The sequence below is a fragment of the Pseudophryne corroboree genome, chromosome 1, assembly GCF_028390025.1.
Source record: "Pseudophryne corroboree isolate aPseCor3 chromosome 1, aPseCor3.hap2, whole genome shotgun sequence".
In the NCBI taxonomy this organism is placed as follows: Eukaryota; Metazoa; Chordata; class Amphibia; order Anura; family Myobatrachidae; genus Pseudophryne; species Pseudophryne corroboree.
In genome coordinates, this window is record NC_086444.1 from 463,876,634 (window position 1) to 463,896,210 (window position 19,577).

The 19,577-nt window shown below is 48.8% G+C and overlaps 1 protein-coding gene across 1 annotated transcript in view; it reads right to left on the reverse strand.

The window, feature by feature from the left end:
- The window catches only part of SECISBP2 (SECIS binding protein 2), a 179,113-nt gene that overhangs the window by 124,299 nt on the left and 35,237 nt on the right, over positions 1–19,577 (reverse strand). Inside the window, exon 3 of the mRNA XM_063948674.1 lies at positions 11,698–11,850. Within this exon, the coding sequence (XP_063804744.1) occupies positions 11,698–11,850 (153 nt within the window). The remainder of the gene's footprint in view (positions 1–11,697; positions 11,851–19,577) is intronic.

Sequence of the window (19,577 nt, forward strand, 5' to 3'; positions counted from 1 at the left end):
TGAGCATTTCTTGCAGTTCCGGATACCAAGTCCTTCTTGGCCAATCCGGAACAATGAGTATTGTTCTCACTCCTCTTTTTCTTACGATTCTCAGCACCTTGGGTATGAGAGGAAGAGGAGGAAACATAAACCGACTGGAACACCCACGGTGTCACTAGTGCGTCCACAGCTATCGCCTGAGGGTCTCTTGACCTGGCGCAATACCTTTGTAGCTTTTGTTGAGGCGGGATGCCATCATGTCCACCTGTGGCAGTTCCCATCGATTTGTAATCTGTGTGAAGACTTCTTGATGAAGTCCCCACTCTCCCGGGTCGTGCCTGCTGAGGAAGTCTGCTTCCCAGTTGTCCACTCCCGGAATGAACACTGCTGGCAGTGCTTGCACGTGATTCTCCGCCCAGCGAAGAATTCTGGTGGCTTCTGCCATCGCCACCCTGCTTCTTGTGCCGCCCTGGCGGTTTACATGAGCCACTGCGGTGATGTTGTCTGACTGAATCAGCACCGGTTGGTTGCGAAGCAGCGGCTCCACTTGACTCAGGGCGTTGTATATGGCCCTTAGTTCCAGGATATTGATGTGCAGACAAGTCTCCTGACTTGACCACAGCCCCTGGAAGTTTCTTCCCTGAGTGATTGCCCCCCACCCTCGGTGGCTTGCATCCGTGGTCACCAGGACCCAGTCCTGTATGCCGAACCTGCGGCCCTCGAGAAGGTGAGCACTCTGCAGCCACCACAGAAGAGACACCCTGGCCCTGGGTGATAGGGTGATCAGCCGATGCATCTTAAGATGCGATCCGGACCACTTGTCCAACAGATCCCACTGAAAGGTCCTCGCATGGAACCTTCCGAAGGGAATGGCTTCGTATGACGCCACCATCTTTCCCAGGACTCGCGTGCATTGATGCACCGACACCTGTTTTGGTTTTAAGAGGTCTCTGACCAGAGTCACGAGCTCCTGGGCCTTCTCCTCCGGGAGAAACACCTTCTTCTGGTCTGTGTCCAGAATCATGCCCAGGAAGGGCAGTCTCGTCGTAGGAATCAGCTGCGACTTTGGAATATTCAGAATCCAGCCGTGCTGTTGTAACACCTCCCGAGAGTGTGCTACGCTGATCAGCAACTGCTCTCTGGACCTCGCCTTTATGAGGAGATCGTCCAAGTATGGGATAATTGTAACTCCTTGCTTTCGCAGAAGCACCATCATTTCTGCCATTACCTTGGTAAATATTCTCGGTGCCGTGGACAGACCAAACGGCAACGTCTGGAATTGGTAATGACAGTCCTGTACCACAAATCTGAGGTACTCCTGATGAGGTGGATAAATGGGGACATGCAGGTAAGCATCCTTTATTTCCAGAGACACCATAAAATCCCCCTCTTCCAGGCTCGCAATGACCGCCCTGAGCGATTCCATCTTGAACTTGAACCTTTTCAGGTAAATGTTCAGGGATTTTAAATTCAATATGGGTCTGACCGAACCGTCCGGTTTCGGAACCACAAACATTGTGGAATAGTAACCCCTTCCCTGTTGAGGGAGGGGAACCTGTACCACCACCTGCTGGAGATATAATTTGTGAATTGCCGCTAACACTACTTCCCTTTCTATGGGGGAAGCTGGCAGGTCCGATTTGAGGTAACGGTGAGGGAACATCACTTCGAATTCCAGCTTGTATCCCTGAGACACAATCTGTATAGCCCAGGGATCCACCTGTGAGCGAACCCACTGGTGGCTGAAATTTCGGAGACGCGCCCCCACCGCTCCTGGCTCCACCTGTGGAGCCCCAGCGTCATGCGGTGGATTTAGTGGAAGCCGGGGAGGACTTCTGTTCCTGGGAACTAGCTGTATTGTGCAGCTTCTTTCCTCTACCTCTGCCTGTGGCAAGAAAAGACGCACCTCGGACTTTCTTGCCTCTTTGTGATCGAAAGGACTGCATTTGGTAATATGGTGCTTTCTTAGGTTGTGAGGGAATATATGGCAAAAAATTTGACTTCCCAGCCGTAGCTGTGGAAACTAGGTCCGAGAGACTGTCCCCAAACAATTCCATACCCTTATAAGGTAAAACCTCCATGTGCTTTTTTGAGTCGGCATCACCTGTCCATTGCCGAGTCCACAGGACCCATCTGGCAGAAATTGACATTGCATTTATTCTAGAGCCCAGTAGGCAAATGTCTCTCTGGGCATCCCTCATATATAGGACAGCGTCTTTTATATGCCCCATGGTCAGTAATATAGTATCCTTGTCCAAGGTATCAAGTTCCTCAGACAGAGTATCTGTCCATGCTGCTACAGCACTACACATCCAGGCCGACGCAATTGCCGGCCTCAGTAGGGTACCTGAACGTGTATAAACGGACTTCAGGATACCTTCCTGCTTTCTATCCGCAGGATCTTTTAGGGTGGCCGTATCCTGTGACGGCAGGGCCACCTTCTTAGATAAGCGTGTCAAAGCTTTATCTACCCTAGGGGAGGATTCCCAGCGTAACCTGTCCGTTGGCGGGAAAGGATTCGCCATAAGTAACCGTTTGGAAATCTGCACTTTCCTATCAGGAGAATCCCAAGCTTTTTCACATAACTCATTTAACTCATGTGAAGGGGGAAAAGTCACTTCTTGCCTTTTTTCCCCAAACATATAAACCCTCTTGTCAGGGACAGGGTTTTCCTCTGAGATGTGCAACACATCCTTCATTGCTATAATCATGTAGCGGATGGTTTAGCCATTTTAGGCTGCAACTTTGCATCATCGCCATCGACACTGGAGTCAGAATCCGTGTCGATATCTGTGTCAACAATCTGGGATAGTGGGCGCTTCTGAGACCCTGACGGCCTCTGCGCTGTAGGATCAGGCAAGGGTTGAGACCCTGACTGTCCCAAGGCTTCAGCTTTATCCAACCTTTTATGCAAGGAGTTTACATTATCATTTAACACCTTCCACATATCCATCCAATCAGGTGTCGGCGCCGTCGGCGGAGACACCACATTCATCTGCACCTGCTCTGCTTCCACATAGCCTTCCTCGTCAAACATGTCGACACAAGCGTACCGACACACCACACACACAGGGGATGCTCTATTTGAGGACAGAACCCCCACAAGGCCTTTTGGAGAGACAGAGAGAGAGTATGCCAGCACACACCCCAGCACTATATAACCCAGGAATTACACAGTAACTTAGTGTTTACCCAGTAGCTGCTGTATTAGTGATTTTGCGCTAAATTTATGTGCCCCCCCTCTCTCTTTTTACCCTCTTTCTACAGTGATTCTGCAGGGGAGAGCCTGGGGAGCTTCCTCTCAGCGGAGCTGTGGAGAGAAAATGGCGCTGGTGAGTGCTGAGTAAGAAGCCCCGCCCCCTCAGCGGCAGGCTTCTGTCCCGCTATTTTGTGCAAAATAATGGCGGGGGCTCATGCATATATACAGTGCCCAACTGTATATATGCTCTTTTATGCCAATAGGTACTCAATTGCTGCCCAGGGCGCCCCCCCCTGCGCCCTGCACCCTACAGTGACCGGAGTGTGCGGGTTTAATGTGGGAGCAATGGCGCACAGCTGCAGTGCTGTGTGCTACCTCATATGAAGACAGGAGTCTTCTGCCGCCGATTTTGAAGTCTTCTTGCTTCTCCCGCCGGCTTCTGTCTTCTGGCTCTGCGAGGGGGACGGCGGCGCGGCTCCGGGATCGGACGACCAAGTGTGCGTTCCTGTGTTCGATCCCTCTGGAGCTAATGGTGTCCAGTAGCCTAAGAAGCATGACCTATCCGCAGTTAGTAGGTCTGCTTCTCTCCCCTCAGTCCCACGTAGCAGAGAGTCTGTTGCCAGCAGATCTCTCTGAAAATAAAAAATCCTAACAAAATACTTTCTTATTAGCAAGCTCAGGAGAGCTCACTAAAGTGCTCCCAGCTCTGTCCGGGCACAGATTCTAACTGAGGTCTGGAAGAGGGACATAGAGGGAGGAGCCAGTGCACACCAGTATTCCTAATTCTTTCTTAAAGTGCCCTGTCTCCTGCGGAGCCCGTCTATTCCCCATGGTCCTTACGGAGTCCCCAGCATCCACTAGGACGTTAGAGAAATAAAAGCTTGGGCTGCAGTGTGCAGCCCTTGTTCAGTGTGACCAGCTCCAACCTGACACCGAAAAAAATTTAAGTGCTTGAGCATGGGGGCGAGGTATGAAGGTAGAGGAGCCCACTGCATCTTGGAAGTCTCACAAAGATTTATTGTTCAGTGCCAGTCTTGGTCTCCACCAGCTCATACCCCAATATTAATCCTGTGGAGACCATTGACCCTGAAGAAGAAAAAATGCATGAGGAAGTTATGGCCCTAGAAGAGAAATGGCCTTCTAAATACTATGTAGCTGTTTCCCCTTCACTTAAGATGCACTTCCAATTAAATCCCTTAGCCATCTTGCTATGATATCCATACTTGTGGTTTATTCATTATGAGTATCTGCTGAAAAATTAAACAAGGGATTGGGGGGGGAGGGGGTGGAAATAAAGAAGGAATCACCATCTTTGGTTTAATATGAAATACAGGGGCCACATTCAGTAAGAACTGCTGCATCCCAAGACTTACTAAGGGTTTCATCTGCGGCAGAGGAGGACCTGGGGTCGGTGACGCCCAATGCAGTCTATAGTACCCACTTTGCACAGCATCCGGAAAGGGGTGCAGTCTTGCAGAAAGACCCTGATAACCTCGCTCTGGGGGTGTACCCAGAAGCTGGGCTGCCCATGAAGACTAGTGCCTGCAATGCCAGCTCCTTCTCAGTGACAGGAGTCAGTTGCTGCAGTATAATGTCACACTGCAGCACCTGGTTCCATCACTGCAGAGAAGTCGAAATCTTGGTGTCTGAACTTTAAGGGAATTTTTTTACCTAGTGCTTCTCTAGCCCACAGGGACGTGCAGTCAGGGGAGGCAGTGCCTCCCCTGTCATTAATGATTAAAATAATACAAAGCAGATACATATGACACATTCTGTGTCATATGTATCCACTTTATATTATTATAATCATTGTAGTCCATGTAATTAGTTTGGGAGGCACTAATAGCTAGTGCCTCCCGTAGCCAGTGGAAACGGGGACAAAGCGGGGGGCGGGGCCTTGCGCTGGGCTGTAAAAGCCCATTCAAAAAGAAGGGGAATGCGGCACTTATACAAGTGCCTCGCTGGCAGGGAAAGCACGCCCCTGCTAGCGAGGCACCGGTGATTGGACAGCGGATCCAGTGCTGGATCCGCTGGTCCAATCACATAGACGCGGGCAGGAGAAGCGACGAGACCCGTCAGGTATTGCTGCGGCGGCGCCGGGACGCCGAGATGCGGCGCTGACTAGAGCGGCTCCCCCCTCCCTGCCTCCTTACTCACGGCAGAGCACTGTCCTTGCTGCCGCTGCCGGGCCGACGCCTGTCACACACAGGCAGGCAGAGCGGAAGACACAGTGCAGCAGGAGGGGGGGGAGAGCGGAAAGACATGGGGCGCACCAGCAGCGGTACAGGGTGGAGGGGGGAGAGCGGAACGGCAGATCTGTCTACTGTGTCCCCCCCTCCCCCTACTAACTAAAGTATGTGCCATGTCTCTCTCCTCCTCCTAACTAAAGTGTATGTCATGTCCCCCCCTAACTAAAGTGTTTGCCATGTCCCCCCCCTCCCCCTCCTAACTAAAGTGTGTGCCATGTCCCCCCTCCTAACTAAAGTGTGTCCCGTGTCCCCCCCTCTAACTAAAGTGTGTGCTGTGTCCCCCCTCCCCCTCCTAACTAAAGTGTGTGCTGTGTCCCCCCCTCTAAATAAAGTGTGCGCCGTGTCCCCCCTCCCCCTAACTAAAGTGTGTGCCATACCCCCCCCTCCTAACTAAAGTGTGTGCCATACCCCCCCCTCCTAACTAAAGTGTGTGCCGTGTCCCCCCCCTCCCCCTACTAACTAAAGTGTGTGTCATGTCCCCCCACCCCCTCCTAACTAAAGTGTGTGCCGTGTCCCCCCTCTAACTAAAGTGTGTGCCATGTCCCCCCCTCCCCCTCCTAGCTAAAGTGTGTGCCGTGTCCCCCGCTCTAGCTAAAGTGTGTGCCGTGTACCCCCCCTCTAACCAAAGTGTGTGCCATGTACCCCCCCAGGCACATAAAGATGGGATCCAGACCCAGCCCACAGTCAAGAGCTTTGCCGGTGGTGAGCGGAAACCACACTATCAGCTCCGAGTCCTGTCCCGCACAATCACTGATAGAGACCCACGTGTGACAGACTGAAGAAGTGAGGAGGCGCTGCACATATCTGGTAAGTGACGGTTGGGGGGATTTAGAGCATTTGTTTATTCTAATCAATTTTTTAGGCCCCTGTCCTCACCCTCCCTGTAACTCCCTCTTCAGTTCTACTGCCCTTACCCTCCCTGTAACTCGCCCCTCATGATCCCTCTAACTCCTTGTCAGCGTCCCTACCCTCACCCTTCCTCTAAATCCCATGCACTTACTCTCCCTATAACACCCCAGTAGCGTCCATGCCCGCACCCTCCCTGTAACTCCCTCTCAGCATCCCTACCCTCACTTGCCCTCTAACTCCCCGTCAGCATCCCTGCCCTCACCCTCCCAGTATCTCCCCCCTCAGCGTCCCTGCCCTCACCCTCCCTGTATCTCCCCCTAAGCGTCCCTGCCCTCACCCTCCCTGTATCTCCCCCTCAGCATCCCTGCCCTCATCCTCCCTGTATCTCCCCCTCAGCGTCCCTGCCCTCACTCTCCCTGTATCTCCCCCTAAGCGTCCCTGCCCTCACCCTCCCCGTCAGCGTCCCTGCCCTCACCATCCCTGTATCTCCCCCTAAGCGTCCCTGCCCTCACCCTCCCTGTATTTCCCCCTCAGCGTCCCTGCCCTCCCCCTCCCCCTCAGCGTCCCTGCCCTCACTCTCCCTATATCTCCTCCTCAGCGTCCCTGCCCTCACCCTCCCCGTCAGCGTCCCTGCCCTCACTCTCCCTATATCTCCCCCTCAGCGTCCCTGCCCTCACTCTCCCTGTATCTCCCCCTAAGCGTCCCTGCCCTCACCCTCCCCGTCAGCGTCCCTGCCCTCACCCTCCCTGTATCTCCCCCTAAGCGTCCCTGCCCTCACCCTCCCTGTATTTCCCCCTCAGCGTCCCTGCCCTCACCCTCCCCGTCAGCGTCCCTGCCCTCACTCTCCCTGTATCTCCTCCTCAGCGTCCCTGCCCTCACTCTCCCTGTATCTCCCCCTAAGCGTCCCTGCCCTCACCCTCCCCGTCAGCGTCCCTGCCCTCACCCTCCCTGTATCTCCCCCTAAGCGTCCCTGCCCTCACCCTCCCTATATTTCCACCTCAGCGTCCCTGCCCTCACCCTCCCCGTCAGCGTCCCTGCCCTCACTCTCCCTATATCTCCCCCTCAGCGTTCCTGCCTGCATACAGTGTAATGTGAATAAGATTGCGCTACAGTGTGGCGTAATTTGAATTGGAGGTACTGTTCTCAGGTGCTATTGTGCCCACGCCCCTTCCTTGGGAGACCACACCCCTCTTTTGTGATGCACGCTGTCCCTTTATGAGTTAAGGGAGGGAGGGCGCCGAACACCCTTGCACCGGCCCTGAGCGGCACCTACACTCTGGCTTTAACACACATCTCAAGTGAGAGAGGGGGCAGATGGAGATATATATGTGCCTCCCCAGCCAAAGACCTCACCGCACGTCACTGCCTCCTAACTAAAGTGTGCGCCATACCCCCCCCCTCCTAACTAAAGTGTGTGTCGTCGTCCCCCTCTAACTAAAGTGTGTGCCGTGTCCCCCCCCTCCCCCTACTAACTAAAAAGTGTGTGTCATGTCCCCCCACCCCCTCCTAACTAAAGTGTGTGCCGTGTCCCCCCCCTCCCCCTACTAACTAAAGTATGTGTCATGTCCCCCCTCCTAACTAAAGTGTGTGTCGTGTGTCCCCCTCTAACTAAAGTGTGTGCCGTGTCCCCCCCTCCCCCTACTAACTAAAGTGTGTGCCATGTCACCCCACCCCCTCCTAACTAAAGTGTGTGCCGTGTCCCCCCTCTAACTAAAGTGTGTGCCATGTCCCCCCCTCCCCCTCCTAGCTAAAGTGTGTGCAGTGTCCCCCGCTCTAGCTAAAGTGTGTACCGTGTACCCCCCCTCTAACCAAAGTGTGTGCCATGTACCCCCCCAGGCACATAAAGATGGGATCCAGACCCAGCCCACAGTCAAGAGCTTTGCCGGTGGTGAGCGGAAACCACACTATCAGCTCCGAGTCCTGTCCCGCACAATCACTGATAGAGACCCACGTGTGACAGACTGAAGAAGTGAGGAGGCGCTGCACATATCTGGTAAGTGACGGTTGGGGGGATTTAGAGCATTTGTTTATTCTAATCAATTTTTTAGGCCCCTGTCCTCACCCTCCCTGTAACTCCCTCTTCAGTTCTACTGCCCTTACCCTCCCTGTAACTCGCCCCTCATGATCCCTCTAACTCCTTTTCAGCGTCCCTACCCTCACCCTTCCTCTAACACCCATGCACTTACTCTCCCTATAACACCCCAGTAGCGTCCATGCCCGCACCCTCCCTGTAACTCCCTCTCAGCATCCCTACCCTCACTTGCCCTCTAACTCCCCATCAGCATCCCTGCCCTCACCCTCCCAGTATCTCCCCCCTCAGCGTCCCTGCCCTCACCCTCCCTGTATCTCCCCCTAAGCGTCCCTGCCCTCACCCTCCCTGTATCTCCCCCTGAGCATCCCTGCCCTCACCCTCCCTGTATCTCCCCCTCAGCGTCCCTGCCCTCACTCTCCCTGTATCTCCCCCTAAGCGTCCCTGCCCTCACCCTCCCCGTCAGCGTCCCTGCCCTCACCCTCCCTGTATCTCCCCCTAAGCGTCCCTGCCCTCACCCTCCCTGTATTTCCCCCTCAGCGTCCCTGCCCTCACCCTCCCCGTCAGCGTCCCTGCCCTCACTCTCCCTGTATCTCCTCCTCAGCGTCCCTGCCCTCACTCTCCCTGTATCTCCCCCTAAGCGTCCCTGCCCTCACCGTCAGCGTCCCTGCCCTCACCCTCCCTGTATCTCCCCCTAAGCGTCCCTGCCCTCACCCTCCCTGTATTTCCCCCTCAGCGTCCCTGCCCTCACCCTCCCCGTCAGCGTCCCTGCCCTCACTCTCCCTATATCTCCCCCTCAGCGTTCCTGCCTGCATACAGTGTAATGTGAATAAGATTGCGCTACAGTGTGGCGTAATTTGAATTGGAGGTACTGTTCTCAGGTGCTATTGTGTCCACGCCCCTTCCTTGGGAGACCACACCCCTCTTTTGTGATGCACGCTGTCCCTTTATGAGTTAAGGGAATGGAGGGCGTACCGAACACCCTTGCACGGCCCTGAGCGGCACCTACACTCTGGCTTTAACACACATCTCAAGTGAGAGAGGGGGCAGATGGAGATATATATGTGCCTCCCCAGCCAAAGACCTCACTGCACGTCACTGCTAGCCCATCCTGTAAAAATATTAATTTCATAGCTTCTGTGTTAGCCTAGGATCTTATAGAAAATGTTTTAATCATTTTACGCTATACAGAGATGGAGGACATCCTGGCTTCTGGAACTATTAAGGAAACTTTCTGAGACACCCTTGCTTCTCAAATTTACCCTTTCAACTTCCGCTCCCTCATATCCCTCATACACACTGGCCAGAGTACCTGCGATATATCGGCCATTCAATAGAACGGCCAATATATCACCCAGTGTGTACGCACCTTAAGTCTCTTTGCCCAAAGAAGTACATCAATTGTTGATTAAAACATTCCCAGTAAATACATACAAAGAATATATACACCTCCAGTTGTCATTTTTACCCATTCTCTGTGGGGTCGTATGTAGAAATGGATATTATCTCCATAACCAATCCATCTGTGATGTGCTTTTAGACTTCCTTAACCACGGGAGAGTCAATTAACCGCAGCTAACTGGATACCACCCTACGGAGGTAAGGAAGTCTACTGGCTGTATAACAGCCAAAAAAATCTTGTATCCAAAACTTTCAGCTTTGACATATTTGAAATCCAGGTTCATCTCACAGACTATGGTGCTTTTTTCACCAGAAGCAACTATAAATTCCTGTCCTCTTTTCTAATTATGATACCTTGTATTTATTAGATCTCCTATGCTACCCAACAGGGTTCTCTTTCCTCCAATATGAGGTCTGAGAAACTAAAAATGTGTCCTTGATCAGAACGATTATAAATCCCTGAGTATAAGCATTCCTGAGACTTTGCCAAACACATAGGTCCTTTGTGGTTTGGGTCAAACTAAGTCAAAGAATCAACTTGACTCCTACTGGCCGAGAAGATGCTCTCTCGGCTCTTATCGCATTGTGACTTGTCTCTGGAGCTCACTCCTATTCTCCACAGAAATGGGATTTCTATCTCATATAACCTATTTAGCTCTGCCTTCTATAACTCAGGCATGTAAGACATGGCTTCCCTGAACTGGGTATAAGGGGCTGTAGAAAAAACATAATTTACTGTACATTGAAAATCTGCAGTGCAAGGTAAATGCCATAATGTTCTCCTTGTGGATACAGCCAGAGACATAGCTGATACAAAAATGAAGTCAAACAAGGACTCACACAGAAAATCTAGAGCACTCTATATTAGAGCAGGGAATGGACAACCCATTCCTGAATGTATCATTCCAGATTACCTATCCTAAGGGTCCTAGCCACTACAGGATAGCATCTCTCTCTATATGATCTACCTTATTTAGGACTATACTCTGTTTGCTTGTTCATAGTGGGACAACCATCTACCAGTCACGTCTCCTGACAGAAAATCCACTGCAAAGCATGCTAGACAAGAGCTACCTGTCTCAAATAGACAGGAAAGATGGCCCTGTAGGAAGAAAGCAGATGGCCTTAAACACATCTAATGCATGTTTCTTTCCTGTCTAGCTTTAGCAAGTGGAGGGGATAAATCACTTAGTGACTGCTGCCATAGGGGGAAAAATGTTACATGCCCACTTGGACCACATAAATGAAAATATAAAACTTTCTGGACAAACCGCAATATTAAATAATATGGTGATATGGAAAATTATTAAAATGTGACAGATTCTTCCCTGATGAAGTCGCTCTGACAAAACGTTTTGGTTGACCTCCCTTGACATGTTTGGGCCTCCGTTTATGTGGTGAATTGTCCTTCTGAACTGTGAAAGCTCTGTCTTTGGAAGAAAAAAACTACTGATACCTCCAACTGAATCTGGAGTTTATCATATAAGCAAATGTGTTATCTGAAATTGTGAACATATTATATGCTGGTTTCATGGAAATAAAAATATCTTAAACTGTAATATACCAAGATGTTGTAAATCTGTTGTAGAGATTTTTCAGCTTCTGGTGGAAAACGATTGTCTTTTCGATGAGAGAAAATGGTTATACAGCTCAAAATCTATGTTAAATGCGCATTTTGTCATACCTCATAACTGTCCCGATTTTAGCAGGACAGCCCCATTATTCAGTGCAGAGTGGAGTCCAGGGGTAACTCAGCAGCTGCTGGAGTTCTGGGCACCCCTTCCCCAGCATGATGCAAACCCCTTTTTTTCAGATACACGTGCCTTCGAAGCACGGAGGGGGTCCCGAACTCTCATTTTAAAATGTTGGGAGGTATGTGTTGAACACTATTTGGTATTATGCTGATGTAATGCTCTATGAACTCTCTCCTGTTCTTCTGGTTTTAAACTAGATTGCAATACAAGAATGCTACTACTATATGACAAACAAACCTGAAATTTTGGGGGTTCTTGAAAAACAACAATTTCATTTGTGGACTTTACAGTTTCTGGAACTCCGCTGCTTTTCTTCTTTTTCTTTTGCTTTCTTTTTTTCTTTTCTACCACTTCTTCAGTTTCTTTAGCTATGTAAGGGGTCGGTAACAGCTGAAATGAAACGCAAAATAGTGGAGGTGTCCATTAAACAGAAATATAGTCAGAAAAATGTGTGTGTTTGGTGTGCAATATGTTAGGCTAACTGTAAGAGAAACCAGCATAAGTTATCAATGTCAGTCTCTCTGCAAAGCCAATACTTATAATAATAATAATGGATGAAAATTTGTCTACTCATGTTAACAAACTTACAGCCCAGGTTAGTTGTAGGCTAGGTACCAAACAAGTTCCTCCCAAATCCTACAGAGAGCTAGAAGATGCTGTATTATGCTTATTTTCTAGCATCTTCTATTTAACCAACAGCCTTACACTATCTAAATACCAGGGACGTGCTGTGAGGTAAATGGCTCAGGAGGCACTGGTTAATACCAGAGCCAGATTTACACACAATATATGAGCCAAGGGGTTCATGTGGTCATTATACACAGGTGCAGCAGCATATACTGCTAGAAAATTGGTGAGTCTTGATCAGAGATGTGCAGAAAAGATAGGCACCTCACCTGCCATAGACTTTTTACTCCAGAATTTTCACTATAAAAATTCTTAGAATCATACAAGGAAGATATGTCTAATATAGTCTTTGTATTTTTCATATACTTTATAAAGTCAAAACTCTAGGGTATACATTAGTATGACAGGAAAGGCTTTGCCTCCCCTCACCGCATGTCACTGCTAAATACAGTATCATCAAGCCAATTCATTAGGCTTTGGGATGAAAAAATAACTTGACATGGCATAAGAGAAGTAAACTAATAACACACTTAGGGGTAGATATACTAAAGCTTCTAAAACAGACAAGTAGAAATGTTGTTCATAGCACCCAATAAAATTCTGTCTTTCATTTTCTAGAATAAAATAGAGAAATAATAGATGAAACCTGATTGGTTGCTACGAGTAACAGCAATGCTTTTAATTTTTAGAAGCTTTACTAAATCTACAACCTAGAATTCTTGTTACAAGACCAAGGTCAATTATATATAGATTAGCGGTATTAGAAAATAACTGTAAATAACTGTACGATATGCTAAAAAATAATAAGGAAAGGCTTATTTTGGTTAAATGTGTAAATTAGCCAAAGCTGATATGGGCTGCAATAATCGCTAATCAGTGAAAGAGTACGTACATTCTACATAGTACACTTACTTGTGATCGGCTCACTTAAAAATATAGCGTGTTTATTTCTGCAGGATGTGAGTACAGTAATGGTATGCAGTAAACATACCATACGTCGGAATTCCAGCTGTCGCAATACCGACGCCGGGATCCCGACTAGGGTACTATACCGCCGCAGGAATACCGGCGATGTGATTCCCCCCCTATGGGTGTCCACGACACCCATAGAGGGAGAATTGAACCTCCCCTGCTGGCATACTGGCGCGCGGGATGTCGATGTCGGTATCCTGACATTCGGCATCCCGTGCAGCGGTATCACATACCGATCCCAAGTATCTCATGGTGTACTCCACTGCTATCCTCACAGCAGGGCACTTTTTGGGTTTTTGTGGCTAAACACAGCTGCATAGTAAAAGAGGCAAAAGGCGGTATCCTATTAGTGGAGATAAAACATCGGGAGTGAAAAACTGACTTTTTTCCGATGTATCACAGATGTTTTTTCACATGTTTTCCAATTAGGATCGCCCAGAAAAAAAAAAAGCTTTCATCCAGAAAACACACCGGTTCAGCGAAAACTGCATGTTTTCGTGAGAAACAGCTCCCCAGAAACAGCTTGAAAACGGATTTGGTTTTGCCTGCCTGAGGCAGGTGAAACAAAATACCCGGTAAGCAGCGGCGACCTGCAGTTAGTGTCTCATGCCAGGCTGGGACTACAGTAAGAGCGCTGCGACCCGGTAGCCATCACTCGGCGCTGGGACTCACGGCGGGGAAGCCGTGACAGCACCGTGACCTGCATCCCCCCTCTTCCCCTGCTCCATATAACACGGGGATAATTGGATATCCCCCAAAGCTGTACATTTTCTCTGCAAGTATGAGGTAACAAATTGTACAAAGGGTGGTTTGTTCCGCAACAGGTAAGTAGTTCAGACCCTACCACAGTGGGAATATTAGTCTGTAATCGACAATAACTAAAATTCACACTGATGTGTTAATATCCTGTCGGTGGTGCTCCCAGAGTCAATAGAAAGTACATGTACACAAAAACAAGAAAAAAGAAAGACTCTGTGTTGGGACAATCTTTTTTATGTGATGAAGATACCCACATGCGCTAATAGGCTGCCCACTTGGACTATTTAATGATATATAAGATGTCACCTAACATCCAAACATGCAGAAACAATAAAAGATTTTTATCATCAAACCGTCCTTAGGCGCACCACAATTTCACAAATAAATTGTATATTCCGGACCCAGAATGTCTTCTTCCAACATGCAACAAATTTAGAAAAAGAAATACAATAGCGTAACTCCGTTATATCCACCAATTATTTTGTAAAGATATCAATGGGATCCGTACCATGTAATAAGTCTACCCTTTGTAGACAAATGACACATTTAACAAGGAAGGATGGATCTCTTCACAGGATTCACACCTCTTCCGGCACCCATCTCCACAATATTTAATGGTCATACACAGGAAGAAAATAGATATAGTCTAATATTGTTTAAAATCTAGTTCTTAAAAAACAGGGGAAATGGGTGGACTCTCACCATTTATGAAGTCTACCCTTTGTAGACAAATGAAGCATAATAGGGGAAGATACACCGTATCACAGGATTTCCACTTGTTCTCATACACGTCTCCGCATTAGAAGGATGTCATAAAATATAAAAACAAGTATAGTATAATACTGTTTTATTTTAAAATTTAAAAACAGAGGAGTAGATGGACTCTCACCATATATGAACAAATATAAGGCAGTTGTAAATATAAACCAGGCGTCCCCAGCACCTTACACGTCCGTCTATGGATCCTTTCCAAGCTCCCCAAAAAACGTCCACACCAGGCTATATCTATTTTCTTCCTGTGTATGACCATTAAATATTGTGGAGATGGGTGCCGGAAGAGGTGTGAATCCTGTGAAGAGATCCATCCTTCCTTGTTAAATGTGTCATTTGTCTACAAAGGGTAGACTTATTACATGGTACGGATCCCATTGATATCTTTACAAAATAATTGGTGGATATAACGGAGTTACGCTATTGTATTTCTTTTTCTAAATTTGTTGCATGTTGGAAGAAGACTAAGAACACATTCTGGGTCCGGAATATACAATTTATTTGTGAAATTGTGGTGCGCCCAAGGACGGTTTGATGATAAAAATATTTTATTGTTTCTGTGTTGGGACACTCTCATATTGAAATTGAATAGACGATAAAGCTTAACTTTTAATAAAGCCTACAATAAAATTAATGTGACTAAAAAACTGTAAAAATAAGAATTTACTCACCGGTAATTCTATTTCTCATAGTCCGTAGTGGATGCTGGTGACTCCGTAAGGACCATGGGGATTAGCGGCTCCGCAGGAGACTGGGCACAACTATAAAGAAAGCTTTTAGACTACTGGTGTGCACTGGCTCCTCCCACTAAGACCCCCCTCCAGACCTCAGTTAGGATACGGTGCCCGGAAGAGCTGACACAATTAGGAAGGATTTTGAATCCCGGGTAAGACTCATACCAGCCACACCAATCACACCGTATAACTCGTGATACAATACCCAGTTAACAGCATGATAACAACTGAGCCTCTCAACAGATAGCTCATCAATAACCCTTTAGTTAAGCAATAACTATATACAAGTATTGCAGACAATCCGCACTTGGGATGGGCGCCCAGCATCCACTACGGACAATGAGAAATAGAATTACCGGTGAGTAAATTCTTATTTTCTCTAACGTCCTAAGTGGATGCTGGGGACTCCGTAAGGACCATGGGGATTATACCAAAGCTCCCAAACGGGAGGGAGAGTGCGGATGACTGACACGGAATGAGAGAACTCAAGGTCCTCCTCAGCCAGGGTATCAAATTTGTAGAATTTTGCAAACTTGTTTGCCCCTGACCAAGTAGCAACTCGGCAAAGTTGAAGAGCCGAGACCCCTCGGGCAGCCGCCCAAGAAGAGCCCACTTTCCTCGTGGAATGGGCTTTCACTGATTTAGGATGCGGCAGTCCAGCCGCAGAATGTGCAAGTAGAATCGTACTACAGATCCAGCGAGCAATAGTCTGCTTTGAAGCAGGTGCATCCAACTTGTTGGGCGCATACAGGATAAAGAGCGAGTCAGTCTTCATGACTCCAGCTGTCCTGGAAACATAAATTTTTAGGGCCCTGACTACATCCAACAACTTGGAAGCCTCCAAGTCATTTGTAGCCGCAGGCACCACGATAGGTTGGTTCAGATGAAAAGCTGATACCACTTTGGGGAGAAACTGGGGACGAGTCCTCAATTCTGCCCTATCCATATGGAAAAACAGATAAGGGCTTTTACATGACAAAGCCGCCAGTTCTGAAACACGCCTGGCCGAAGCCAAGGCCAACAACATGACAACTTTCCACGTGAGATATTTCAAATCCACGGTTTTCAGTGGCTCAAACCAATGTGACTTTAGGAAATCCAACACCACGTTGAGATCCCAAGGTGCCACTGGAGGCACAAAAGGGGGCTGAATATGCAGCACTCCCTTAACAAAAGTCTGAACTTCAGGTAGTGAAGCCAATTCTCTCTGGAAGAAAATCGATAGAGCCGAAATCTGGACCTTAATGGAACCCAATTTAAGGCCCATAGTCACCCCTGACTGTAGGAAGTGCAGGAACCGGCCCAGCTGAAATTCTTCCGTTGGGGCCTTCCTGGCCTCACACCACGCAACATATTTTCGCCATATGCGGTGATAATGGTTCGCGGTTACTTCTTTCCTAGCTTTTATCAGCGTAGGAATGACTTCCTCCGGAATGCCCTTTTCCTTCAGGATCCGGTGTTCAACCGCCATGCCATCAAACGCAGCCGCGGTAAGTCTTGGAACAGACAGGGCCCCTGCTGCAGCAGGTCCTGTCTGAGCGGTAGAGGCCATGGGTCCTCTGACACCATTTCTTGAAGTTCCGGATACCACGCTCTTCTTGGCCAATCCGGAACAATGAGTATAGTTCTTACTCCTCTTCTCCTTATTATCCTCAGTACCTTTGGTATGAGAGGAAGAGGAGGGAACACATAAACCGATCGGTACACCCACGGTGTTACCAAAGCGTCCACAGCTATCGCCTGCGGGTCTCTTGACCTGGCGCAAAATTTTTCTAGCTTTTTGTTTAGGCGGGACGCCATCATGTCCACCTGTGGTTTTTCCCACTGGTTTACAATCATTTGAAAGACTTCTGGATGAAGTCCCCACTCTCCCGGGTGGAGGTCGTGCCTGCTGAGGAAGTCTGCTTCCCAGTTGTCCACTCCCGGAATGAACACTGCTGACAGTGCTAACACGTGATTTTCCGCCCATCGGAGAATCCTTGTGGCTTCTGCCATCGCCGTCCTGCTTCTCGTGCCGCCCTGTCTATTTACATGGGCGACCGCGGTGATGTTGTCTGACTGGATCAGTACCGGCTGGTTTTGAAGCAGGGGTTTTGCCTGACTTAGGGCATTGTAAATGGCCCTTAGTTCCAGAATATTTATGTGCAGGGAAGTCTCCTGACTTGACCATAGTCCTTGGAAGTTTCTTCCCTGTGTGACTGCTCCCCAGCCTCGAAGGCTGGCATCCGTGGTCACCAGGACCCAGTCCTGTATGCCGAATCTGCGGCCCTCTTGAAGATGAGCACTCTGCAGCCACCACAGCAGAGACACCCTTGTCCTTGGAGACAGGGTTATCAGACGATGCATCTGAAGATGCGATCCGGACCACTTGTCCAACAGGTCCCACTGAAAGGTTCTTGCATGAAACCTGCCGAATGGAATCGCTTTGTAGGAAGCTACCATTTTTCCCAGGATCCGCGTGCAGTGATGCACCGACACCTGTTTTGGTTTTAGGAGGCCTCTGACTAGAGATGACAGCTCCTTGGCCTTCTCCTCCGGGAGAAACACTTTTCTCTGTTCTGTGTCCAGAACCATCCCTAGGAACAGCAGGCGTGTCGTAGGGACCAGCTGTGACTTTGGAATGTTTAGAATCCAGCCGTGCTGTTGTAGCACTTCCCGAGATAGTGCTACCCCTACCAACAACTGCTCTCTGGACCTCGCCTTTATCAGGAGATCGTCCAAGTACGGGATAATTAAAACTCCCTTCCTTCGAAGGAGTATCATCATTTCCGCCATTACCTTGGTAAAGACCCTCGGAGCCGTGGAGAGACCGAACGGCAACGTCTGGAATTGGTAATGACAATCTTGTACCACAAACCTGAGGTACTCCTGGTGAGGATGGTAAATGGGGACATGTAGGTAAGCATCCTTGATGTCCAGCGATACCATGTAATCTCCCTCGTCCAGGCTTGCAATAACCGCCCTGAGCGATTCCATCTTGAACTTGAATTTTTTTATATATGTGTTCAAGGATTTCAAATTTAAAATGGGTCTCACCGAACCGTCCGGTTTCGGTACCACAAACATTGTGGAATAGTAACCCCCTCCTTGTTGAAGTAGGGGCACCTTTACTATCACTTGTTGTGAATACAGCCTTTGAATTGCCTGTAACACTGCCTCCCTGCCTGAGGGAGTGGTTGGCAAAGCAAATTTGAGGAAACGGCGGGAGGGGGGGGGGGGGGGGGAGACGTCTCGAATTCCAGTTTGTACCCCTGAGATACTATTTGAAGGATCCAGGGATCCACCCGTGAGCGGGGGAGGACTTTTGCTCCTGGGAACTGGCTGTATGCTGCAGCTTTTTCCCTCTACCTCTGCCTCTGGGCAGAAAGGACGCGCCTTTAACCCGCTTGCCCCTATTGGGCCGAAAGGACTGTACCTGATAATACGGTGCTTTCTTTGGTTGTGAGGGAACATGGGGTAAAAATGTAGACTTCCCAGCTGTTGCTGTGGAAACGAGGTCCGAGAGACCATCCCCGAACAATTCCTCACCCTTATAAGGCAGAACTTCCATGTGTCGTTTGGAATCTGCATCACCTGTCCACTGCCGAGTCCATAACCCTCTCCTGGCAGAAATGGACATTGCACTAATTTTGGATGCCAGCCGGCAAATATCCCTCTGTGCATCCCTCATGTATAAAAGTGCGTCTTTTATATGCTCTACGTTTAGCAAAATAGTGTCCCTGTCTAGGGTATCTATATTTTCTGACAGGGAATCTGACCACGCAGCAGCAGCGCTGCACATCCAAGCTGAAGCTATAGCCGGTCTCAGTATCACACCTGTGTGTGTATATATAGATTTCAGGATAGCCTCCTGCTTTCTATCAGCAGATTCCTTCAGGGCGGCCGTATCCGGAGACGGTAGTGCCACCTTCTTTGACAAGCGTGTGAGTGCTTTATCCACCCTAGGGGATGTTTCCCAGCGTGACCTATCCTCTGGCGGGAAAGGGTACGCCATTAGTAACCTCTTAGAAATTACCATCTTTTTATCAGGGGAAGCCCACGCTTCTTCACACACTTCATTTAACTCTTCAGATGGAGGAAAAGCTACTGGTAGTTTTTTCTCTCCAAACATTATACCCTTTTTTGTGGTATCGGGGGTAACATCAGAAATGTGCAACACATTTTTCATTGCCTCAATCATGTAACGTGTGGCCCTACTGGAAGTTACATTAGTCTCTTCGTCGTCGACACTGGAGTCAGTATCCGTGTCGACAT